The sequence below is a fragment of the Piliocolobus tephrosceles genome, unplaced genomic scaffold (assembly GCF_002776525.5).
Source record: "Piliocolobus tephrosceles isolate RC106 unplaced genomic scaffold, ASM277652v3 unscaffolded_1474, whole genome shotgun sequence".
NCBI lineage: Eukaryota > Metazoa > Chordata > Mammalia > Primates > Cercopithecidae > Piliocolobus > Piliocolobus tephrosceles.
In genome coordinates, this window is record NW_022296243.1 from 1 (window position 1) to 23,312 (window position 23,312).

General features: G+C 43.6%; 1 protein-coding gene across 1 annotated transcript; it reads left to right on the forward strand.

The window, feature by feature from the left end:
- The first annotated feature begins 10,890 nt into the window (after positions 1-10,890).
- Positions 10,891-17,669, forward strand: LOC111529432 (solute carrier family 5 member 4-like). The gene is made up of 4 exons (XM_026449773.1): positions 10,891-10,964; positions 12,926-13,030; positions 16,001-16,060; positions 17,299-17,669. Exons 1-4 carry the CDS (start codon positions 10,896-10,898, stop codon positions 17,605-17,607), a joined length of 543 nt encoding a protein of 180 aa, XP_026305558.1. The 5' UTR covers positions 10,891-10,895; the 3' UTR covers positions 17,608-17,669.
- Positions 17,670-23,312: the final 5,643 nt, after the last annotated feature.

A 23,312-nucleotide genomic window follows, 5' to 3' on the forward strand; every position in this document is an offset into this window, starting at 1 on the left:
CTTAGTAATCCACGGGGGGCCTGTGTTTACCAGAGGCCTAGGTGTCAGCCTGCATCCTATATTCAGGGAGGGGCTGAGATGGCGCCACTGCACCCAGCCTGGGCGATGGAGTGAGATTCCATCTCAAAAAATATATATATATATATATTTTTGGAGACTAACATGATAAACCAGACTAATTTTAGAAACAAAAATAAAATACTGAATTTATGAATTTATTACTTGAATACTAAAACTGTTTTTTAAATAAATATGCTGATTTCAAAATAAAAAGGGTTATACGTAATTAATATTTAACAATCAAGTTTTTTAGTAAATATTTCAATATTGAAAGTTTTTTATACATTTTCTTAATGAGTTTTATATGTCATCTTACCTGAGTGGATCAAGAAACATTCAGATGGGTAAATGAGAGGATGCAAAAAATGTACGCATAAAATTACACCACATAGGTATGGAAAACAATGAATGTTTGTATCTACTATTATTCCCTAATACACATCCACGCTCATGAATTCATAACACTTTCATTGATGAGACGTCAGTTTTACATTCAGCTAAACTCTCGTCGTAACTGTACCTTCTCAATTACAAGATAAAGAATATGATAAATGTTTGTAATTTAATGATGTAAGTATAAGTGTATCTTGTACTTCAGAAACTCTCATAGTTTATAACCAATGTTTGTTAGCCATGTGTGAGATTCATAGATGCCTTATGATAAATGGGCTCTAGATGATGCAGTAGTTTATAAAATTTAACTTGTGTGTTTTTTACTTTTTTCTTTTTTAAAAAAATTTTAAATTCAGTGTTTTTGTTGATAAAGGAGAAAACAGGTGCATATTTACTTTCTGTCACCTGGGATTTTGTACATTTCTGATATAGTTTAAACCTGGACTGTATATTTTTTTTACTTGTGAACAATTAGCTCACTCATGGCTATTGTTTTTTACATAAATTTCTGATATATTTGTCCAAAATTTCACAAGTAAATTTTCAGTATATTGGTGCATTAGAAAAAGACTACATCATTATAATTTTTTTGAAAATATATTGAATAAAATGTCTTAGCTCCATGTCTGTATAATTCATTAACACAGTAGTTGCATTTATCTTTAAGTGATTAGACATAACTTTCATTGATATAAAAGTACAGATATCTTCGAAGAATGTTATTGATGAGTAATTTATCCTGGAAAACAAACTGTTACAAATTTGTTGAGTCAATCAAAGAAAGTAATAGTAAGATATTAATTCCTGAAAGCAAATGAGCCTTGATATTTAATTAAACTTACATGGATAAATGGCAACTGTCAGACATAGTGTGTGTTTTGGGGGAGAGGAAGATGGGACTGATTTTAGGTCGGGGTTGTGATAAGGAAACAGCCATTCATGACCACTCAGGACATAGAACTGATGCTGCTTTCCTGGGACCCTCTTTGCAATTCACTAAGAGCTTTTCCTGATAGCCTTGTCTTGGCTGGTGTTTGTGCTTCTCATTAGGGTATACAAACGTCAGGCCAGTTTTGGCAGGGCGCAGTGGCTCATGCCTGTAATTCGAGCACTTTGGGAGGCTGAGGCAGGTGGATCACGAGGTCAGGAGATTGAGACCATCCTGGCTAACACAGTGAAACCCCATCTCTACTTAAAAATAAAAAGTTAGCCGGGCGTGGTGGCGGGCACCTGTGGTCCCAGCTACTTGGGAGGCTGAGGCAGGAGAATGGCGACCCCAGGAGGCACAGTGAGCACATGCCACTGCACTCCAGCCTGGGCGACAGAGCGAGGCTGTGTCTCAAAAACAAACAGAAAAACAAACATCAGGCCAGTTTTGTCAGTCCCGTCCAGCTTGTCAGTGTAGTTTTGCCCAGCTTCGTCCTTTCTGGAGCTGAGGAGAGAATTCAGGGCACTGGGCATTACACAGAATTGCCGATAACCTGAGACAACAGAGTCCTACCGAGAAAACAAAGACAAAGCATGTTCTTACCCGCTTCTGCCATAGCATGTTCTAACCTGCGGTCACCATCTGTTGGCTAGGAGGTTGCACTGCACACCCTATTACAAAATTTGCTGACTCAAGTACAGATAGGGAAATGATGTAGGCTTCTTGAGACCTCCGCTTTCTCATTTCTGCAGCAAGTTGAGGGCCTTCTCACATGCCCAGTATGCTGCCATGAGAACTAGCATTTGGGACAACCCACCATACTAAATGTACATATAACCGAAACATACAGAGGCTGACTCCCCAGACAGCACGCAGAAGCAAATGGCATTCCTCAGCATCCATTAAAGTCACATCCTCAAGGGTGATAACATGTCTCAATCAAGTGAAAGTACACTGAAATAGAATCCATAATTTTTTTTAATAATGTCATTTTTGGAAATAGTGCATGTAAGTCTTTTCATGTCTTCTCTTTTCTTTTTTTCTTTTTTTGAGACAATCTTGCTCTGTCACCCAGGCTGGAGTGCAGTGGCGCGATCTCAGCTCACTGCAAGCCCTGCCTCCCGGGTTCACGCCATTCTCCTGCCTCAGCCTCCCAAGTAGCTGGGACTACAGGCTCCTGCTACCACGCCTGGCTAATTTTTTGTATTTTTATTATAGACAGGATTTCACCATGTTAGCCAGGATGGTTTCGATCTCCTGACCTCGTGATCCGCCCGTCTCGGCCTCCCAAAGTGCTGGGATTACAGGCTTGAGCCACCGCGCCCGGCCTGAACTTTCTTTTCTTTTTTGCACTTGGACGTTCGTACATGTATCCCAGAGCTTAAAGTATAAACAAAAAAAGAAACATGCAGTCCACCAGCTATGAGTCATGAGGAAGGAAACAACAGACCTGGAACTGGGAAGAAGACTGAGTCGATAATCAAAAACTTGTTGATAAAGAAGAGCCCTTCAGCGGGGACACAGGCCCCCTGGACCTGTCCTGCCTGGCCCCCGAGGCTGCATTTACCCACTTGCCCGCAGAAGGTGGGCCATCAGGGTAACTAGAAGCTGCCAGCCATCAGTTTTCACAGTGAGGCTCCCCCGAGTCCGTCTCATCAGACTTGCTGTGAGCAGCGACCTCTAGCTGTGGCTGTGACTGGCAGAGGCGTCGGGGGTGGGGCCAAAGTAGTCCCTTGGAGCCCTCACACACTATTGGTGGGAATGTAAATTAGTACAAGCACTATGGAGAACAGTGTGAAGACTCCTCAAAAAACTACAATTAGGGCCACCACGTGATCCAGCAACCCCACTGTTGGGCATATACCCAAAAGAAAGAAAATCAGTGTATTGAAGAGATATTTGCACTCCCATATTTATTGCAGCACTGTTCACAATAGCCAAGATATAGAAGCAACGTAAGTGTCCATCAACAAATGAATGGATAAAGAAAATGTGATGTATATGCACAATGGAATACTATTCAGGCATAAAAAAGGAAGTCATGTCATTTGCAACAACATGGATGGAACCGAAGATTATTATGTCAAGTGAAATAAGCTAGTCACAGAAAGACAAACATCTCACGTTCTCACTTGTTTGTGGGATCTAAAAATCAAAACAGTTGAACTCATGGACATAGAAAATAGAAGGATGGTTATGAGAGGTTGGAGAGGGTACTGTGGAGCTGGGAGGGAGGTGAGGATGGTGAATGGGTGCAAAAAAATAGAATGAATAAAACGTACTATTTGATAGCACAACAGGGTGACTATAGTCAATATTAATTTAATTGTACATTAAAAAACAAACACAAACTTGCCCCCTGGCTTTGCTCCTTTGGGGGAGAGTTGTACAAATTGGACTAGTGGGCCAGCGCCCTGGGCGGCCATCCTGTGCTGGCCAGGCTGTGCCAACCTCATCTGGCTGGAAGTTCGGGGCGGCAGGACTCTGACCCTGCCTCTGCTAAGGGGCTTCCCCAACCAATGCCATTTAGTGGGACGCTCTGGGTGTTAACCTGAAAGTTCCACCTCTCTGCCTTGCCATGTGAATGTATTCTTTGCGCCACAAGCACCCACCTTGCTCCTGCCTCACTCCTGGGAACAACCGGTGGACAATTGCTTTGGGGGCTGCAGAGAGAGAGCTAAGTGGACTGAGTAGGGGCCTGTGAAGGGGGCAGGAGGATGGACTTTCAAAGGCTAAGGAGTGGGCAGCTTAAGGCTGCAATGGCAAAGGGGGCTCTGACCCAGGACCTGAACTGCAGCCAGCTCTTGGGGTGTGGGCCACCCAACTCTGCAGCTGACCCCTCCACTGACCAAACAGGAGAAGAACGAGTGTTCTCCCCTGTGCATATTGATGCATTGTTTAGCCTTGGCTGACGGTGGGGTGAAGAGAAGTGTGGGTCTCCTGTGTCAGGGGAGGCTGCCTTTCTAGTGCTCATGACTTTTTTTTTTTTTTGAGATATAGTCTCGCCCTGTCACCCAGGCTGGAGTGCAATGGTGTGATCTCAGCTCACTGCAACCTCTGCCTCCTGGGTTCAAATGATTCTCCTGCTTAGCTTCCTGACTAGCTGGGATTACAGGTGCCTGCCACCATGCCCGGCTAATTTTTGTATTTTTAGCAGAGACGGGGTTTCACCATGTTGGCCAGGTTGGTCTCGAACTCCTGACTTCAGATTATCCACCCACCTCAGCCTCCCAAAGTGTTGGGATTACAGGCGTAAGCCACCATGCCTGGCCTCATGACTTCTTATTCCTGGTCCCATACCTGGATTTGTCTCCATCCGTGTTCAGATTTGTGATAGTTTGTTTTGTCTTTTAGGTTTTTCATCGAACGCCTCCTGTAGACCGCACTGCTCAGAGTGCGCTGTTAGGACGCGGCTCTGCCACTGCCACCCTCCGTGAGCAGATTTCTCCCTCCTGCCCTGGGGATATGGAGAGTGACTTGTTTCTTTCCCTATCTATCCTAGAAAGATGATTTGTGGGGTTTTTTTTTTTTTTTTTTCCCACCAAAGTGGCAACTTGTTGGGGATGCAAGCTGGCCTCGGTTGGTAGCGCTCCTCCACAGTTTCTCCCTGGTTTCAACGGTGTTAGGATTTGTCCATGAAAAGACAATCTTTTCTCTAAAGCAATAAGGGGTAACAGCGGGGGGTAGTGACTGCTGCTGCCGCCCCCAGCTCCCCCTTTCCCCTAGCCAGGTGTGGGGGAGATTCCTGTTGTGACTGAATGTAAGCACCCCCAGCTCTGCCGCAGCCAATGTAGAGGAAGTGGGGCACTCCTCCTGTCTCTTTCTGCTCTTTACCTCCAGCTAAGAAACTTCGGAGTTAGGGGGCCTAGGAACCTGGAGAGGTCTTAACTCTGTGAGGAAGTGTAGGGGGACCCCTCTCCCGCCCTCATCCCCTTCTGAGAGTGGTCAGTGTTTACTAGCTCCTGAGTCCCCAGCCCAGGGACCCTGTTGCTTTCCTTCACCAGCCTCAATCTTCCTGGGCCTTCACTGCTCCCCTGCCCTTCCTGGGGTTGGGGTGGGGGCAGGCGTTGATCTGTGTTTCCCTGTCTACCTTGTACCCACAATCATCCCACCATTCCACCCTGTGTGACTTCCTTTCTTTTACCTACTCCTGTGAGTACTCCCTTCTCCCGATAAAACTTGGTGTGTATTCTCAAAAAAATTCAAAAGAAAAGCCTTTCACCAAATGACTCCCTGGTGAATCCTACCCAACAATTAAGGAAGAATTAACACCAATCCACCTTAGTGTCTTCCAAAAAACTGAAGAGGAGGGAACACTTCTTAACTCATTACAGGAGGCTTGCATGACCCTGATACCAAAAAGAGACAAAGACAGTACAAGAAGAGAAAAATACAGAGCAGTGTCCTTTATCAACACTAATGCAAAAATCATCTAAAAAATACTAACCTAATATAGCAGCATATTAAATTATACACCAAGAACATGGGGAATTTTTTCTCAGAATGCAGGGATAGTTCAACATCAGAAAATCAGTCAACATATGAAAAGCAACCACATTAATAGAACAAAGGAGAAAAAAACACCTGGTGCAGAAAAAGCATTGACAAAATTCAGCCCTTTTTGGATAAAAAACAATCAACGTGGAATATAAGAAAACTCCTTCAACATAATAAAGCCACATATGAAAAGCCTGTAGCTAATATCATACTCAATGCTGAAAGACTAAAAGCTTTTCCCCTGAGATTATGATCTAGACCGTATGGTCTACTTTCATGACTTTAATAAAAAATAATGCGATTAGAACACTTAACATGAGCTTTACCCACTTAACAAATTTTTCAGTGTACAAAACAGTACTTTTAATTATAAGTACAATGTTATACAGCAGATCTCTGCCACTTATTCATCTTGTTTAACTGGAACTTTCTGCCTGTTAATTAGCAACTCTCCATTTACCTACCCCCACGCTCCCTGGCAACTGCCATTCCACTCACTAATTCTATGTGTTTGACCATTTGGAGTACCTCATATAAGTGGAATTACACAATATTTGACCTCATGTGACAGGTGATTTCACTTAGCGTTAATGTCCTCAAGGTTCATGCACATTGTCGCATATTGTAGACTATTCTGCCTTTCAAAGGCTGAAGAATATTCCATTGATGCATATATACTACATAGTCTTTATCCATGCATCCACTGATGGACATTAGGTTGTTCCTGTAGCTTTTGTGAATAGTACTTAAGAACATGGGTGTGCAGATACATCTTTTTGAGATGGCCGATTTCAATTTTTGTTGGATACATGCCCTGAAATGGATTGCTAGATCACCTGGTAGTTCTATTTTTAACTCTTTGAGGAAACTTCCTACTGTTTTCCATAGGAGCTGCACCATTTTACATCCTCACCAACAGTGTACAAGGGTTCCAGTTTCTCCACATTCTTGATACTTGTTGTCTTTTTTTTTTTTTTTTATAATAGCTATCCTGACAGGTGTGAGGTGATACTTCATACTGGTTTTGATTTGCGTTTTCTGAATGATTAGTGATGTTGAACAATTTTTTATATACCTCTTGGCCATTGGTATGTGTTTTTTTGAGAAATGTCTATTTAAGTCTTTAGCCCATTTTAATTGGCTTACTAGTTTTTTTTGTTTTTGCCATTGAGTTGTGGGGGATTCTTTTATATTTTGGAATCAACCATACTTCCTCTATTCAACATAGTATTGGAAGTCCCAGCCAGAATAAACAGGTAAGAAATAGAAATAATTAAAAGGCATTGTAATTGGAAAAGAAGTAAAATCATCTCTATTCACAAATGACATGAGATCAGGAGTTCAGGACCAGCCTGGCCAACATGACACAACCCCGTCTCCACTAAAAATACAAAAATGGTGGCGCATGCCTGTAATACCAGCAACTCGGGAGGCTGAGGCAGGAGAAGAATCGCCTGAACCTACGAGGTGGGGGTTGCAGTGAGCGGAGATTGTACCACCACCCTCCAGCCTGGGCAACAGAGCAAGACTCTGTCTCACAAATAAAATAAAGAATACATAAAGAAAACCTTAGCTGGGCACGGTGGCTCACGCCTGTAATCCCAGCACTTTGGGAGGCCGAGGCAAGAGAATCACCTGAGGTCAGGAGTTTGAGACCAGCCTCGTCAATATGGTGAAACCCCGTTTCTATTAAAAATACAAAAAATAGCTGGGCATGGTGGTGTGTTCCTGTAATCCCAGCTACTCAGGAGCCTGAGGCAGGAGATTTGCTTGAACCCAGGAGATGGAGGTTGCAGTGAACCAAGATTGTGCCATTGCCCTCCAGCCTGGGCAACAAGAGCGAAACTCCATCTCAAAAAAAAAAAAAAAAAAAAACAGAAGAAGAAAAAGAAAACTTTACTGGGTGCAGTGGCTCATGCCTGTAATCCCAGTACTCTGAGAGGCTGAGGCAAGAGGATTACTTGAGGCAAGAGGTCCAGGTGTTCAGGACCAACGTGGACAACAAGGTAAAAGACCCCCACCTCTAAAAACATAAATAAATAAAGTTAGCCAGGCATGGGTGGCATGTGCCTGTGGTCCCAGCTACGGGGGAGGCTGAGATGGGAGGATCACTTGAGCCCAGGAGGTTGAGGCTGCAGTGAGCCATGCTTACCTCACTGCACTCCAGCCTGGGTGACAAAATGAGAACCTGTCTCTGAGAAATAAAAAGGAAATTCTACAATTCAGCAACAACAAAAACACAACATAAGGCTATTCTGGGTACACTGCCTATGAGTTGGTCCTGCTCCACAAGAAGCGGTATAAAAAAGAATACAACATAATTTTTAAATGGGCCAAGAAGTTGAATATATAGCTCTCCAGGAAGATGCACAAATGGCTATAAGCACATGAAAAATCATGAACATTACTAGCGATTGTCTTAGAAGTGTAAATCAAAACTATATTGTGATACCCACTTGATACCTACTAGCATGTCTATAATTAAAAGATAAATGACAAGTATTGAAGAGGATATGGAGAAATTAACTCTCCTATGCACTGTGGGAAGAATGTAAAATGGTGCAGCTGCTATGAACAACAGTTTGGCAGTTCTACAAAAAGTTAAACACAGAATTGTCACATGCAATTCCACTTCTACATATATACTCAAAAGAATTGAAAGTAGGGATTCAAACAGATCCTTGCACACCAATGTTTACAGCAGCGTTACTTATAATAGCCAAGTATAGAAAGAACCTAACTGCCCATCAACAGTTGAATGGATAAACAAAATGTGGCCTATGCATGTATTGGAATATTATTCAGCCTTAAAAAGAAAGGAAATTCTGATACGTGCTACAATATGGATGAATCTTGAAAATGTTTTACTAAGTGAAATAAACCAAAGAGGAAAATATTGTATGATTTCATTTGTATGAGGTACCTAGAATAGGCAAATTTATATAGTAAGAAAGAACAACAGAGGTTACCAGGGCATGGAGAGAGGGAGAGACGGGGAATTAGTTTTTAGCAGGTACATACTTCTGTTTGGAGATGATGAAAAAGTTCTGGAAATGGATAGTGGTAATGGTTGCACAACACTGTAAATGTACTTAATGCCGATGAATTGTATACTTAAAAGGGACTAAAATGGTAAATTTTATGCTATGTATATTTTGCCACAATAAAAAAATGAACTATTAAAGAAGAATTTCTGGGCTTTTCAGTTTTTTTGTGTGTTTTGTTTTGTTTTGTTTGAGACAGGATCTTGCTCAGTTGCCCAGGCTGGAGTGCAGTGGCATGATCATGGCTCATTATAGCTTTGACCTCCCAATCACAGGTGATCCTCCCTCTTCGGCCTCCCAAGTAGCTGGGACCACAGGCATGCATCACCACACTCAGCTAATTTTTGTAGAGACAAAGACTCCCTATGTTGCCCAAGCTGGTCTCGAACTCCTGGTCTCAAGTGATGCTCTCTCCTTGACCTACCAAAGTGCTGGGATTACGGGTGTCAGCCACCATGTAGGCTTTACTTCTAACTTCTTCTCAGCTGTGGTCCAGAGGTCTTGTTTCCTGAGTCCTCGTGATCCCCATTACATGCTTCCAGGTTGATTCACTTCTTGTACAACCCTCTGACCCAGTGGTCTCCACAGCTCTGCCCTCAACTCTCCACATATGGTGCCTGAAGAGCCACTTCCTTTCCTATACAGGCCACCAATGTCTTTTTGTGGCATATGAAACTCACTTCAGAGAAATGTGGGACTTTGGAATCCATGAAAGGCATAATTCACTTCACTGTCAAGGGATATAGCTCATTGGTCAGAAATTGTATCTGTTCTCTGAGGAACCATTGCATTCGGCCTCTCCTGGCTGGTTTCTGGTTCCTTCTCCCCTCCTTGTCTGTCTTCATGTCTCTCAAATCCCCCCTCTACCTGGTCAGATCTCCTTAAAGACCCTGTCTTTGCACTCAAGAGAACGCCCCATGCTCCACCTCAGATTCTCCCCTCATTTCTGGCGCTGCATCCCTCATTCTCACACTCTACCTAGGCTAGCACTCACTGGTGGAGGGCTGGGATGCCATAGCTTTGGAGGAGAGGTTTAAAGGTCTCCATATCCAGGAGCTGGCTCTGATATCTCGCCCCACCTGCCTGAGGCTGATCATTAACCCAGAACTTATATAAAGATGGTTCATGCTGTGGAATGAATCTATACCACTGCCTGCAGCCATGGCCAGTACGGTTAGCCCCAGCACCATGACTGAGACCTCAGAGCCACCTCCATTGTCTGATCGCATCCAAAATGCTGCTGACATCTCAGTCATTGTCATCTATTTTCTGCTGGTGATGGCTGTTGGGCTGTGGGTAGGTGGAATCCCAGTGGCAGAGGGTGGGCACAAGGTTTAGGAGGGGGCATCTTAAGGGGGGGAGGGGTGTGGTCGTGACAAAGCTTTTCACAAATGTCGTGTTAGTATCAGAATCATATTCTTGTGTGTTGCATAAATAATGCTTACAATGAGCTAATGTGTTCTAACAACCCCATCGTGTGCACTAGAGCCAGCACCGGGACCTTCAGATTTACTTTGCATCCCCAACACCTGGCATAATGGATAAAGATGGTGTTTTTATTATTCATTTCTTTCACTTTCTTTTGTTGTTTGCTCACTTTCTGATTTAGTGAGTTGGACTCTTCATTTACGTTGACTTTTTTCTTTTTAATAAGTTTGAGACTGCAAATTTTCTTGCAAGCATGGCTCAGTGATACCTCACATGGTTTTCATAAGTGAGAATAATCACAGCAGTTAAGACAGAAGTTGAGGATGATGATTTTTTTTTTTAAGTTCTTCCGGCTCTGGGTTTTTACGAAGCGATTGTTCTTGAAGTCCTTTAAAACTTGATGCTGCAGAACACTTTCCAGCAAAACGTTTCTCTCTGTAGGAGTGCTGAAGTCACCCCTGTCAGCACCCTGGCCAGAGCCTCTGGGGTATCTGGGTGCACTTGCTGTGACTTGACCCTCATCTCTCTTCCCTGCCACTCAGGCGATGCTGAGGACCAGCCGAGGTACTATAGGAGGCTTCTTCCTCGCTGGTCGTGATGTGTCCTGGTGGCCGGTAAGTTTTCTGGACCGGTAAGTGGACCAAAGTTTTCTGGAGATAAATTTCCTGAGTGTGTGCTTAAAAGTGAATGTAGGCCGGGCGCAGTGGCTCACGCCTGTAATCCCAGCACTTGGGGAGGCCAAGGCTGGCAAATCATCTGAAGTCAGGAGTTGGAGACCAGCCTGACCAACCTGGTGAAACCATCTCTACTAAAAATACAAAAATTAGCCGGGCGTGGTGGTGCATGTCTGCAATCCCAGCTACTCAGGAGGCAGAGGCAGGAGAATCACTTGAACCTGGGAGGCAGAGGTTACAGTGAGCCTAGATCATGCCACTGCACTCCAGGCTGGGCAACAAGAGTGAAACTCCATTTCAAAGAAAAAACACAGTGAATGCAGAAAACATTGGGAATGTTGATCAGTTCTGATGTACATTGGTTGCCTAGTCGCTGAGGCTGCTTTCCTAAATCCCTGACCTCATGGCTCCTCTCTGTAATTCCAGGACATGACAGTATGTCACCTATTATGACAGCAGGTTCAGTCTGGCACTGAAGGGCCCCAGTTCAGCCCCACCTCATATTCTTTTCTTCTGCTCTTTATCAAGAGTCTTCTCCTGGCTTATGAGCTCTGCACATTCCTGCTTTGTTGCCAGTCCTGAGCTGATGCTGGCCCTCTTGTTAGGATTGTCCCTCCGTTGTCTGCTGTCCTCCTTTAATCCCTCACCTCAGCCCTTCCTCATCTGAGGAGCCGCCCGGCTCTCCCCATGGGTCCCTATGTCCCGTGCAGTTATTTATTGTGTTCCCTGTGATGGTGCTAATGCTGATGCCTCCTGATTCGTGCCCAGTGGGTGTTCTTCTGGGGTTTTGATGTGCGGCCCCCTCAGCCAGGGTCCCACTGCAGCAGAGGCTGCATCTTCCCCTCTGCACCTGGAGAGTGTCAGCCCAGCATCACATTATACGGTGGGTGCTTAGCAAATGCTTCCTTCATAGGTCTGACTCATTTTCTAAATGGTATGAGGGGAAGTGGAGATGGGCAACTGTCCTGGCTGGGGTGACGGAAGCAGAACAACTGGAAGTTTGAAATGAATTTTATTTGGGGCATCCAATCAGACATTGCATTTTTAGGACTGTTTAGTGAAACATGCAAGGAGGCTCAAGCGATCTTGAAACCAAAAAGCAGCTCAATCCCATCCTCTGGCCCCCTGTAGCTGAGTAGAAAAAGTGATTTTACAGAGGCCTTAAAAAGTGGGAAGAGCCACACCCCAATTCTCTTCTGCCAGGACTGGTGCTCATCCACACCCACTCAAGAGACCTCTCTTGATCTTTGGGTCTTAAAACAGCAGGCACTGTGATGGTGAGGGGATGAATGAAAAGAGGGTCCCGTGGCTGGGAGGGTGGAGAGAAATTCCCTCCTAGCCAGCTTGGGGTCTTTGCGTATGATTAAAGGGACAAGAGATGATGGGAGATCTGGCAGTGCTTGGCCAAGGACAGGCTCAACTCAGAGCATTTTAGTAGATTGACCAATGCTCTCCCAAGACAGGGGCCAACAAGCTTTTCTGTAAAAGGCCAGATTGTAAATATTTTAGGGTTTTCTAGCCATATCGTCTATTGCAGACACAGAACCCTGCTATTGTAGCACAAAAAGCAGCCCAAGTCCGTATGGAAAAGCAATGAGCGTAGCTGTGTTCCAGACAGTGAAATTTGAATCATATAATTTCACATTTTTACAATTTCACATTTCACAAAATATTATGCTCATTTAGATTGTTAACTATTATTTAACAATGCAAAAATGTAAAAACACATTCTTGGCTCATGAGCCATTCAGAAATTGACCATGGGCTGGATTAGCCCAGGGGCCATCGTTTGCTTGACTCCTGCTCTGAGGAGTAGTGACCGAAACATCTCAGCATCTATCTTCAAGAAGTCTGATTTGGATCTTTTAACCCCAACCCTGGTCTGTTCTCTTGCATTCCAGATGGGCGCCTCTCTCTTTGCCAGTAACATTGGCAGCAACCACTATGTGGGGCTGGCTGGTACAGGAGCAGCTTCAGGAGTCGCCACTGTCACATTTGAATGGAGTGTAAGTGACATCATAGGCTTTTTCCTTTAAATCAAAACCATATCCAGTGTCTTAGGATGTTTTATGCTGCTATGACAGAATATCACAGGCTGGGTAATTTATAAAGAACAGAAATGTGTCTCTCACACCTCTGAAAGCTGGGAAGTGCAAGAGCTGAGGGACCCACATTTGGCAAGAGCTTCTTACTTCGTCATCCCATGGTGGAAGGTGGAAGGTGGAAGGGCAGTAGGGCACAAGAGAGAGGGAGAGAGGGATGGAGGATGAGAGAAAAAGAGAAGAAGAGAAGACAGGAGAAGAGAAGGGAAGGGAAGAGAAGAGAAGAGAAAAGGAGAGGAGAGGGTGAAACTCATTTTTTAAACTCAGGAACCCACTCCTACTATAACCAACCTACTGTCTTGATAATGGCGAACATCTATTTATGAGAGAAGAGCTCTCATGACCTAATCACCACTTAATGGTCTAACCTCTCAATACTGTTGCATTGAGGGTTAAGTTTCCGACACATGAACTTGGTGGCACACCAAGTTGAAACCATAGCATTCAGGCATATTAATGAAAGTCATATCCCAGGTTTTTCTGGGTGTCTGTATAGTTCGCCTCTTTGGTTTGATTTTTTTTTCCGCTTATTTGTTGTTGTTTTCTTTGTCAATTTTAAGTTCTGGGATACATGTGCAGAATCTGCAGGTTTGTTACATAGGTATACATGTGCCATGGTGGTTTGCTGCACCTATGAACCCATCATCTAGGTTTTAAGCCCTGCATGCATTAGGTATTTGTCCTAATGCTCTCCCTCCCCTTGCCCCCCACCCCCTGACAGGCCCCAGTGTCTGATGTTCCCCTCCCTGTGTCCGTGTGTTCTCATTGTTCAACTCCTACTCATGAATGAGAACATGTGGTGTTTGATTTCCTGTTCCTGGGTTAGTTTGCTGAGAATGATGGCTTCCAGCTTCATCCATGTCCCTGCAAAGGACATGAACTCATCCTTTCTTATGGCTGCGTAGTATTCCGTGATATATACGTGCCACATTTTCTTTATCCAGTCTATCATTGTTGAGCATTTGGGTTGATTCCAAGTATTTGCTATTATAAATAGTGCTGCAGTAAACATGCATGTGCATGTGTGTTTATAGTAGAATGATTTATAATCCTTTGGGTACATATCCAGTAATGAGATTAATGGGTCAAATGGTATTTGTGGTTCTAGATCCTTGAGGAATCGCCACACTGTCTTCCACAATGGTTGAACTAATTTACACTCCCGCAGCCTTGCTCTGTAACCCAAGTTGGAGTGCAGTGTCAGGATCATGGCTCACTGACCTCCTGGGCTCAAGCCATCCTCCCACCACAGCCTCCCATGTAGCTGGGACCACAGGTGTGCACCACCCTGCCCAGCTAGATTTTTGGTTTTTTGTAGATATGGGGGTCTCCCTATGTTGCCCAGGCTGGTCTCTTAACTCCTGAGCTCTGTGATCCTCTCACCTCAGCCTCCCAAAATGCTAGGATTACAGGTGTGAGCCACTGCACCCAGCCTCCGCCTCTTATCTGACCTTCAGCACTTCTGTGGCCACATTCTGCCTAGCCCATTCCATGCACATTATTGCTCACCTCTAAGATTGTTCTCAAGCAGTTATTCCCACCAGGAATGTCATTTCTCTATGCCTCGATCTCTATGTTCACTTGATCATTTTAGCTCTCCTTTTCATCTCTCCTCCCTGAGTTCCCACTATGTGTCCAGCCCATCCTCTAGCACAGGGGTATCCAATCTTTTGACTGCCCTAGACCACACTGGAAGAAGAATTGTCTTGAACCACACATAAAATACACGAACACTAACGATAGCTGATGAGCTAAAAAAAAAAAAAATCACCAAAAAACCTTATTTTTTTAAAGAAAGTTTACAAGTTTGTGTTGGGCCACATTCAAAGCCAGCTTGAGCCACAGGTTGGACAAGTTTGTCTAGCACATGGCTGGACATGTGATGGATATGCTACCAGTAGCTCTTGAGCTGCCTGAGTTTTTCTGTTCGTCTGTTTTACTCTTCCTGGTGTTGTCATTTACATGCATGTGCATATTAGGCAGAAGACGATGCCTGTGTAAAGAAAAGTTGTATCTTAGTGGAAGTTTAAACAGACCATCCCTGGCTGAACTCAGAAAGTGACCTTGAGTGATCACACGTGCCTGTACCCCTCCCCTGTTGAAGATTTTGCCCCTACATTTACTTCAGTAGTATCCAGGAGTCCAGGATGGACCCAACCTCCAGATATGCCCTTGCCTGGAGCTTTGTTTTAATAGTGCCATGGACACCAGAATGAAGCCAGTCTTCAGAGGCATGACCAGAATGACCTATGGACCAAGTGGGTGTGACAAGCCAGCTGCAGAGAACTCAGCTGCTCCCCGTCACTGTGACCTTGGGCCCCCTTAATCTCTGTAAGGTGTAAGGCTCAAGTTCCCCCTCTGTAAGATAAGAATAATTGTGCTTCTCATATCTGCCTCACTTAGGCTGAGAGCAGCGTAAGTGATATATGTGAAGACTCTGTAAAAGTTGCATATTAATGCTAGATTGTATTACTATCATCATTGTATGTGGGAAGACTTAGGGAGCACTGGTGATATTCTTCTATCTCCAGGTTCCTTTCTCATTGCTTTGTCACTCCATTTATCATTTATGTAACTCAAGAAAAATTCCCTTTGGCCAAGATTATATGATCTTCCAGGGGTTCCACTGGGATCAGAACACTTATCTTCTTTCCCTTTTTCACCACAACTTAATCCCCAGAAAATGGTGGCCCCTGAGTCATAGAAACAGAAAAAAAGGAACTCACAATTATATCGGGATTGTAATTGTTTGAATGGGACGGGATTAAGCCAACTTTTTTTTTTAAATATCCAGACTCAGAGGTCATATAAGGAGAAGGTCCATAAGCCAAGCCTCTTTAACGTCTCACTGTCTCTTATTTTGGTTCCTTGTAGTCCTCAGTAATGTTGCTGATTCTCGGGTGGATCTTTGTCCCCATCTACATCAAGTCGGGGGTGAGTATCTGTTACCAAAATGCCAGAGTTCAGTCCTAGGCACTGCTGCTCACTGCACAGAAGACCACTCACTGCGACAATGAGTATTGCCAGGAAAAAAGGCTTTATTTGGGTGCTGCAGCCAGGAAGATGGGAGCTCAGTCTCAAATCCATCTTCCTGATGGACCAAAATTCGGGATTTATATTACAGGAAAGATATGTAACCATGTATAGGAAAACAGGAATTAGGGGTGGGGATAAGGAAGAGAAGTCAGTCAACAGGAAGCAGGTGGTGGTTTAGACAATTATAACGGGGGAGGGGTCTGGCTTCTCCCTGTCCAGGTGTGGTGATCTAGTGAGTTTCAGCTCTTTGACCCTATCTGGGAGAACTGATGGTAGATTTCCTGAGAGAGGAACTCAGATAAGACAAAGATAACTTTCTCAATTTGTAACAGTGGGAGGATCAGTTTCTATGCTTATTCAAATAAACCACAGACATCAGTGCTGTGGGACAACTGGGCCAGTTCCATATCCTTAGTGTTCGGGGAAATCTGTCAGACATTCATTTATTTACTTATTTTTTCTTTTCAATCATGAAACATGGGTCCCTGCCCTTCACCTGGCCTATTGCTAGAAATATACAGAGAGACAAAAAATCAGATATCTTGACTAGAGAGGTTTCTGGTATAGAATGTGGCTGCAGTCAGTGGGGAAATCTGTGGTGCCCCTGCATAATGACCCTGGAGCAGAGATGACAGGTTTGATGGCAGAGTAAAGGTGAAGGCAGTGGAGGGGGAAGCATTATGATCAGCTCTAAGACTTGAAGCTCGAGGGTCGGAGTACACGAGGCCACCATTAATGGAGCCAAGGATTCCAGATCAGAGGCAGATGATGGATGACAAGAATGATGATTTCACTTTTCAACAGGACGAGTGTTTGGTGCATTCAGGACACTAAGGTGGAGATGCCCAGCCGGCAGTGGGAAAGTGAGGTCTGCAGATGGGTCAGGAGAGAGACTTTTGCTGGAGTTATCCATGGGAGTGTCCATCTCTTCAGAAGCATGGTTTGAGCACCCACCCTCTGCCAGGCACAGTCATTGTGCCTGGCATCAGGGGTGCCTCTACGAATAAGAAGCCATGGTTCCATCACCAGGAAGGGGCCATACACAGCACTTTCACTCACAGGTGCTTAGGAAATGCTGAGTAATCTGAACGCACAGGGCACTAAGGGTAAGTCCCTGTCAATGTCTGTCTCCGCAGGTGATGACCATGCCGGAATATCTCAAGAAGCGGTTTGGTGGGGAGCGACTCCAGGTCTACCTCTCCATCCTCTCCCTCTTCGTCTGTGTGGTTTTGTTAATTTCTGTGAGTTCAGAGCCTCCTGGCATTTTAACTTCAAGAGGTTGTCAGATGGGGCCAGAGTGCAAATATCAGCGAGCTGGATGTGTAGACTGTCAACAGCCTTTAAAGGGTCAAGGTTATGGATGTCTTAAATTCGCAGGGGTGTCTCTTCAAAGTCTTAATGAGAAAAAAGGGAGCTTCCAAGATCCTGTGTTCACAGAGTGGTAGACTTTTAAGTCGTGAGAGGCTCTAGGGTATAAGTCTCCCCTCTTATCAAGGATATGAAAAAATGGATGTAAAGAAAGAACAAAACGTCTCATTCAAGAACTTGTGTATACCTGGGGAGGCTGGCAGTGGAGGATGGCAGTGGTATAAATGCCAAACACAGCTCTTTAGTAGTAAAGAGAAGGACTTGGTCTCCTGCCTTTTCCATTGCGAGATAACCTTTATATTCTTTCTCAGACCATGTCCAGATTTATGTTTTCATTTTCAGTTTGATTATCTGACACGTGAACCATAAGGAAAGTACTTTGTATTATTATACTGATTTTTCTGAAGCTCACTCTATCTAAGACCACCATGGTAAGACATATGTCACAAATAAGTGGTAAAACATTTTGAGTACTTTTTTAATAAAGTCACATTTTTGGGGGGCCTGGTGCAGTGGCGCACACTTGTAATCCCAGGACTTTGGGAGGCTGAGGCAGGTGGATCACTTGAGGTCAGGAGTTTGAGACCAGCCTGGCCAACATGGTGAAACCCCGTCTCTACTAAAAATACAAAAATTAGCCAGACATGGTGATGCGCACCAGTAATCCCAGCTACTTGGGAGGCTTAGGCAGAATAACTTGAACCTGGGAGGTGGAGGTTGCAGTGAGCCAAGATCACACCACTGCACTCCAGTCTCGGAGACAGAGCGAGACTCCATCTCAAAAATAAATAAATAAACAAACGTTACATTTTGGGGAGATAATCAGTGAGGAAAGAAGGAATCTGAAGATTCAGCAGCAGGTGTAAAAAACAAAGAGTAACTTATTTGCTCCTCATGTATCAGTGACTAACAAAATAATCTCAAGTTCACAGTCTAGGCAGGTGTCTGAGAGTTCATGAGAGAAAAGGCTGACCTTTCCTATTGCTTCTCTGTTGTGCTGAGTCGTTGTTGGAAGTGAACTAGATGCTTAGATTAGATGGCATGAGCCTTCCCAATGCAATGTGAGCATTGCCCAGCACTGACTGCATATTATTGAGCTGTGTGTGAGTGTAGCAAAGATTCTTGAGCAATGGGAGTTTACCATCTGGCTAAGGAGATGAGAATTCTGCACATGAAATAATTAGTCTCGTATGACAATACATACAAACGTGCTAAAATACATGCTGAACTAGAGTGCACGGACACGTACAGAAAATGTGCTGTGCACACCCAGAGAAGAGGATACTCCCTGATGGATGGCATTGGGGGTCGTACTCTTGGAGAGGGCACTTAAGTATTCCCCAGGATGGGAAGTTTAGGTGAGGCAGGGGGAAGCAGAGTAGCTCACAGGTGTCAGGGGCTTAGAGTTCACACATTTCTTAAATCGTTGGACTTGCTAATCTCCCAGTTCTCCTCTGGTGCTGACATCTACAGCTTTATGGTTCTAAAGCAGGCCGGGGCAGTGGCTCACACCTGTAATCCCAACACATTGGGAGGCCGAGGCAGGCAGATCATGAGGTCAAGAGATGGAGACCATCCTTGCCAATGTGGTGAAACCTCATCTCTACTAAAAATACAAAAATTAGCTGGGCATGGTGGAAAGCACCTGTAGTCCTGGCTACTCAGGAGGCTGAGGCAGGAGAAATGCTTGACCCCGGGAGGCGAAGGTTGCAGTGAACCGAGATCACACCACTGCACTCTGGCCTGGCGACAAGAACGGGACTCCATCTCAAAAAAGTAAATCGATAATTTTTTTTTAAAAAAAAGAGCATGAGCAGGCATGAAGACAGAGAACAGAGGACAATGCACAGTGAAAGGGGCCCCCGAAGGATGCAACCTCCCAGGCTGGAGGGTTGCTGGTGATGAGGAGGGACAGAATGTTGGTGATCTGAGTGTGGGTGCAGGGAAGCCATGTATAGGTCCATGGCTGTGCAGAGTCCATGGTTGGCTGGAAAGACACCTTAGCAGGAGTCCATTCTTGCCTGCAAGTTTATGTCTTAAGTGACATTAACAATGATTAACCTTAGACATGACCTTTTGTGTACTCTTACACTGTGATAACGGATTGTGTCCTAGTTACTTATTAAACAGATCGTTATGAGACATTAGGACAGTACAGTTTTCATAACTCCCCTCTGCCCAGGTTGGAAAAGATCGTCTTGTTCACTGGTTCTCAAACTGCAATAACATTTGTATTGAGATTTCATACAAACTATTATCTAATCTACAGTCTTTATTCAGATATTGACTATTGTTTTAATACAGTCCTTTATAGCAAAAGAAAATTCTGATCCTTGCAGTTCCTCTTTATTATGAGAAATATTTTACAGTCATTGTTAGTGTAACTAATGCCACTGAATTATATACTTAAATGGTTAAAATGGTAAATTTTATGTCATATATGTTTTACCACAATTAAAAAAAAAGTCATTGGTGGCTGAGCCCAGTGACTTCTGCCTGTAATCCCAGCACTTCGGGAGGCTGAGGCAGGAGGATCACTGGAGGCCAGGGGTTCCAGAGCTGCCTGGGCTAAATAGTGAGACCTTTGTCCTTAAAAAAAAAAAAAAGATTATTTAGCCAGGTGTGGTGGCACACATTTATTGTCCCAGCTACTTTGGCTGAGGCAGAAGGAGCACTTGAACCCACTAGCTAAGTTATAGTGAGCTAAGATCATGCCACTGCACCCCAGCCTGAGTGACCTGGAGTAGTCCCTATTTCTTTAGAAGAAAAATCATTGATAATGTGTTGACTACTTATATATAATTTCAAAACCATGGATTTACTTCCTTAATAGTGCTATATAATAGAAACAAAGGTCAAGGAATCCATAATAAGATAGTGTGTTTTAATATGAAAATGATTAAGTAGAACTACACATCAAGTCAAAATGCTGTGGCGTAATACTCACCCCTCTGTGGATGAGGATAAAGCAGTATGAGTGAAGACAGCTATAAATGCAGGCAGAGGCAGATATGCATGTGTGGCACCTCCACAAGTAACACTCTTTCTGAAATGCTGAACATTCTTTTAAAAGTGAAATGTTCCCTCAGTATTAGTTGGTATTCCTGGAAAACCCCAATGTGCATTAGAGTTACAGAAAGTACTTTGCACAACTGAGTTGGGATCTAGGCTCAGAAAATCAAGAACAGGTTTTTGGCCAACATCAATATCGGGTGGGATGATAAAATGTCAGATTTTATTTCAAATCTTAGAGAAAAATACAACTGTCTCCTGCTACACTTGTTTCCAGTCCCAAGTTCTGCAAAGAAACAGAGACAGAGTCTCACTATATCTTCCAGGCTGGAGTGCCGTGGTGCAGTCTCGGCTCACTCGGCTCACTGCAACCTGTGCCTCTCAGGTTCAAGCGATTCTCCTGCCTCAGCCACCCTAGTAGCCAGGCACGCACCAACATGCTTGGTTAATTTTTTTTTGTATTTTTAGTAGAGATGGGGTTTCACCATGTTGGCCAGGTTGGTCTCGAACTCCTGATCTCAAATGATCCACGCTGCTCAGCCTCCCAGAGTGTCTCTCATATGTTTTTAACTATTTGAGATTGTTATATACATCATTGCCCTTTAACCCCAAAAAGTTCAATGTAAATTTTCCCCCAGATGTAACACTCATTGATGATTCTACCTGATCCAGTGATTTTTACCTGATCCAGTCTTTACTGTGGCAGTTGTAAAATGATGGTTTTTTTAAACTAAGCCTTCCCTGTATATCGTTATTCCTAGGAGCGGGGATAATTTCTTGCAAAACCACAGTGGAATGATCAACTCAAGTAAACATAACATGGATACACTAATCTACCATTTACATTCCAGCTTTGTCAATTGACCCAGTAATATCCTTTTTATCATCTTTTCTTCTCCAGTGCAGGATGCGGTTCTAGGGTTAGGTGCCACATTCAGTTGCCAAAGGTCTTTGGCCTCCTTTCTTCTAGAACATTTCCATACCCCTTTTCTGTCTTTGATGACACTGACATTTTGAAGGACAGAGTCCCTACTCCACCTTTCTTAATATGACAAATCTTTATTTTGGATTTGCCTGATATTTCTTCATGGTTGGATTCAGGTTATGCATTCTTCTTGGCTGGAATACTGCATAAGTGATATATCCTATTAAGAATATCCTGTCTAGAAGTATTCAGGGCCCATCTGTTCCTCAATGGTGATATTAATTTTAATCACCTAGTCAAAGTATTGCCCAATTTCTCCACTGTAGAATTACTGTTTTATTTTCCCCTGTAACCAATAAGTGGTCTGTGATAGATGCTTTAAACCATTGAAATATCCCGTTCCTTTTCAAATTTTTCCAGTAGATTTAACATTCATAAATGATTCTCATTAGATCCAGTCTTTACTATGATGGTTGCCAAATAATAATTTTCCAACTCTAGCACTCCTTCCATAGTTCCCAGCCAGCTTTCAGCAGGCTACTGAGGGCAGGAGTCTTCCCTTCTCTATTTATCTATTACTGATATTGGGCTGATACATTCCTATTTATCATTGATTTACCAATATTATTATATGCAGTTATTTGATACTTTTTTTTTTTTTTTGAAATGGAGTCTCACTCTGTCACTCATGCTGGGGTGCAGTGGCGCGACCTCAGCTCACTGCAACCTCCACGCCTGCCAGGTTCAAGCGATTCTCCTGCCTCAGGCTCCTGAGTAACTGGAACTACAGGCGAGTGCCACCACGCCTGGCTAATTTTTTGTATTTTTAGTAGAGACGGGGTTTCACCATGCTAGTCAAGCTGGTCTCAAACTCCTGACCTCGTGATCTGCCTGCCTCGGCCTCCCAAAGTGCTGCGATTATAGGCATGAGCCACCGCGCCCGGCCAGTTATTTTGATACTTATAGCACATTTGGCCAGTGAGAGTTCCTCAAACTGGATTCTGTGTAAAGGATGGAGCATGATCCCATCATTTTGTTGAGCAATTTCTTAAATTCTGGCCTAACAAAATGTTTCAGACTCATCTTGTACCAGCCCTGCTCCAGCCCTGGAGTTACCTGTTTTTCTGGGACAGCCCTGGTTCCTTTAGTGGGGAACGGTATTAGAAACAAAAATCTGGGTGCTAAGTGTGCTTATTGGGTTGACTTTTTTTCTTGACTCTTTTAGCTGACAGAATTAGGAAATAAATGCGTACATACACACATGTAAATGCACACACAGAAATAGATATATTCATACACACACATACATATACTTTCTAGGCAGCTATACACATACATATACAGTTTAGAAATCATGAGTTCACACGAATACCTCCAATTCCAATCCAGCTTTATAGAGTATTTTATTGCCTTCTGCAATTCTATATTTATAGGTTCCTTCTTCCACAATTGAGAATCCTGGCCCTCCAAGTCATCAACATATATACACACACACACACACACACAGAGATATATATATACACACACACACATACACATATATACACACACACACACACAGACATATATATATATATAGTTTGCTCAATCCTATAATGCATCAAAAATGGTTTCAGAAATGCTTCAGGACATTGGCCTTAGCAAAGATTTTTTTGGATAAGACCTCAAAACCACAGATAACAAAAGCATAAATTGACAAAAGACCTCAAGTGATCCACCCGCTTTGGCCTCCCAAAATGCTGGGATTACAGGCATCAGCCACTGTGCCTGGCCGAAACAAAAATAAGTAAATATTTTTAACAAGAAAATTATTTCCGAATTGCCTCACCCATACTGTTACAAACA

Excerpts from the sequence above, each read along its gene's own strand:
- LOC111529432 (XM_026449773.1), top strand. The coding sequence starts at position 10,896 with ATGCTGAGGACCAGCCGAGGTACTATAGGAGGCTTCTTCCTCGCTGGT. Across the intron at positions 13,031-16,000 it reads CTGTCACATTTGAATGGAGT|TCCTCAGTAATGTTGCTGAT; the intron begins GTAAGTGACATC and ends GGTTCCTTGTAG. Across the intron at positions 16,061-17,298 it reads CCATCTACATCAAGTCGGGG|GTGATGACCATGCCGGAATA; the intron begins GTGAGTATCTGT and ends CTGTCTCCGCAG.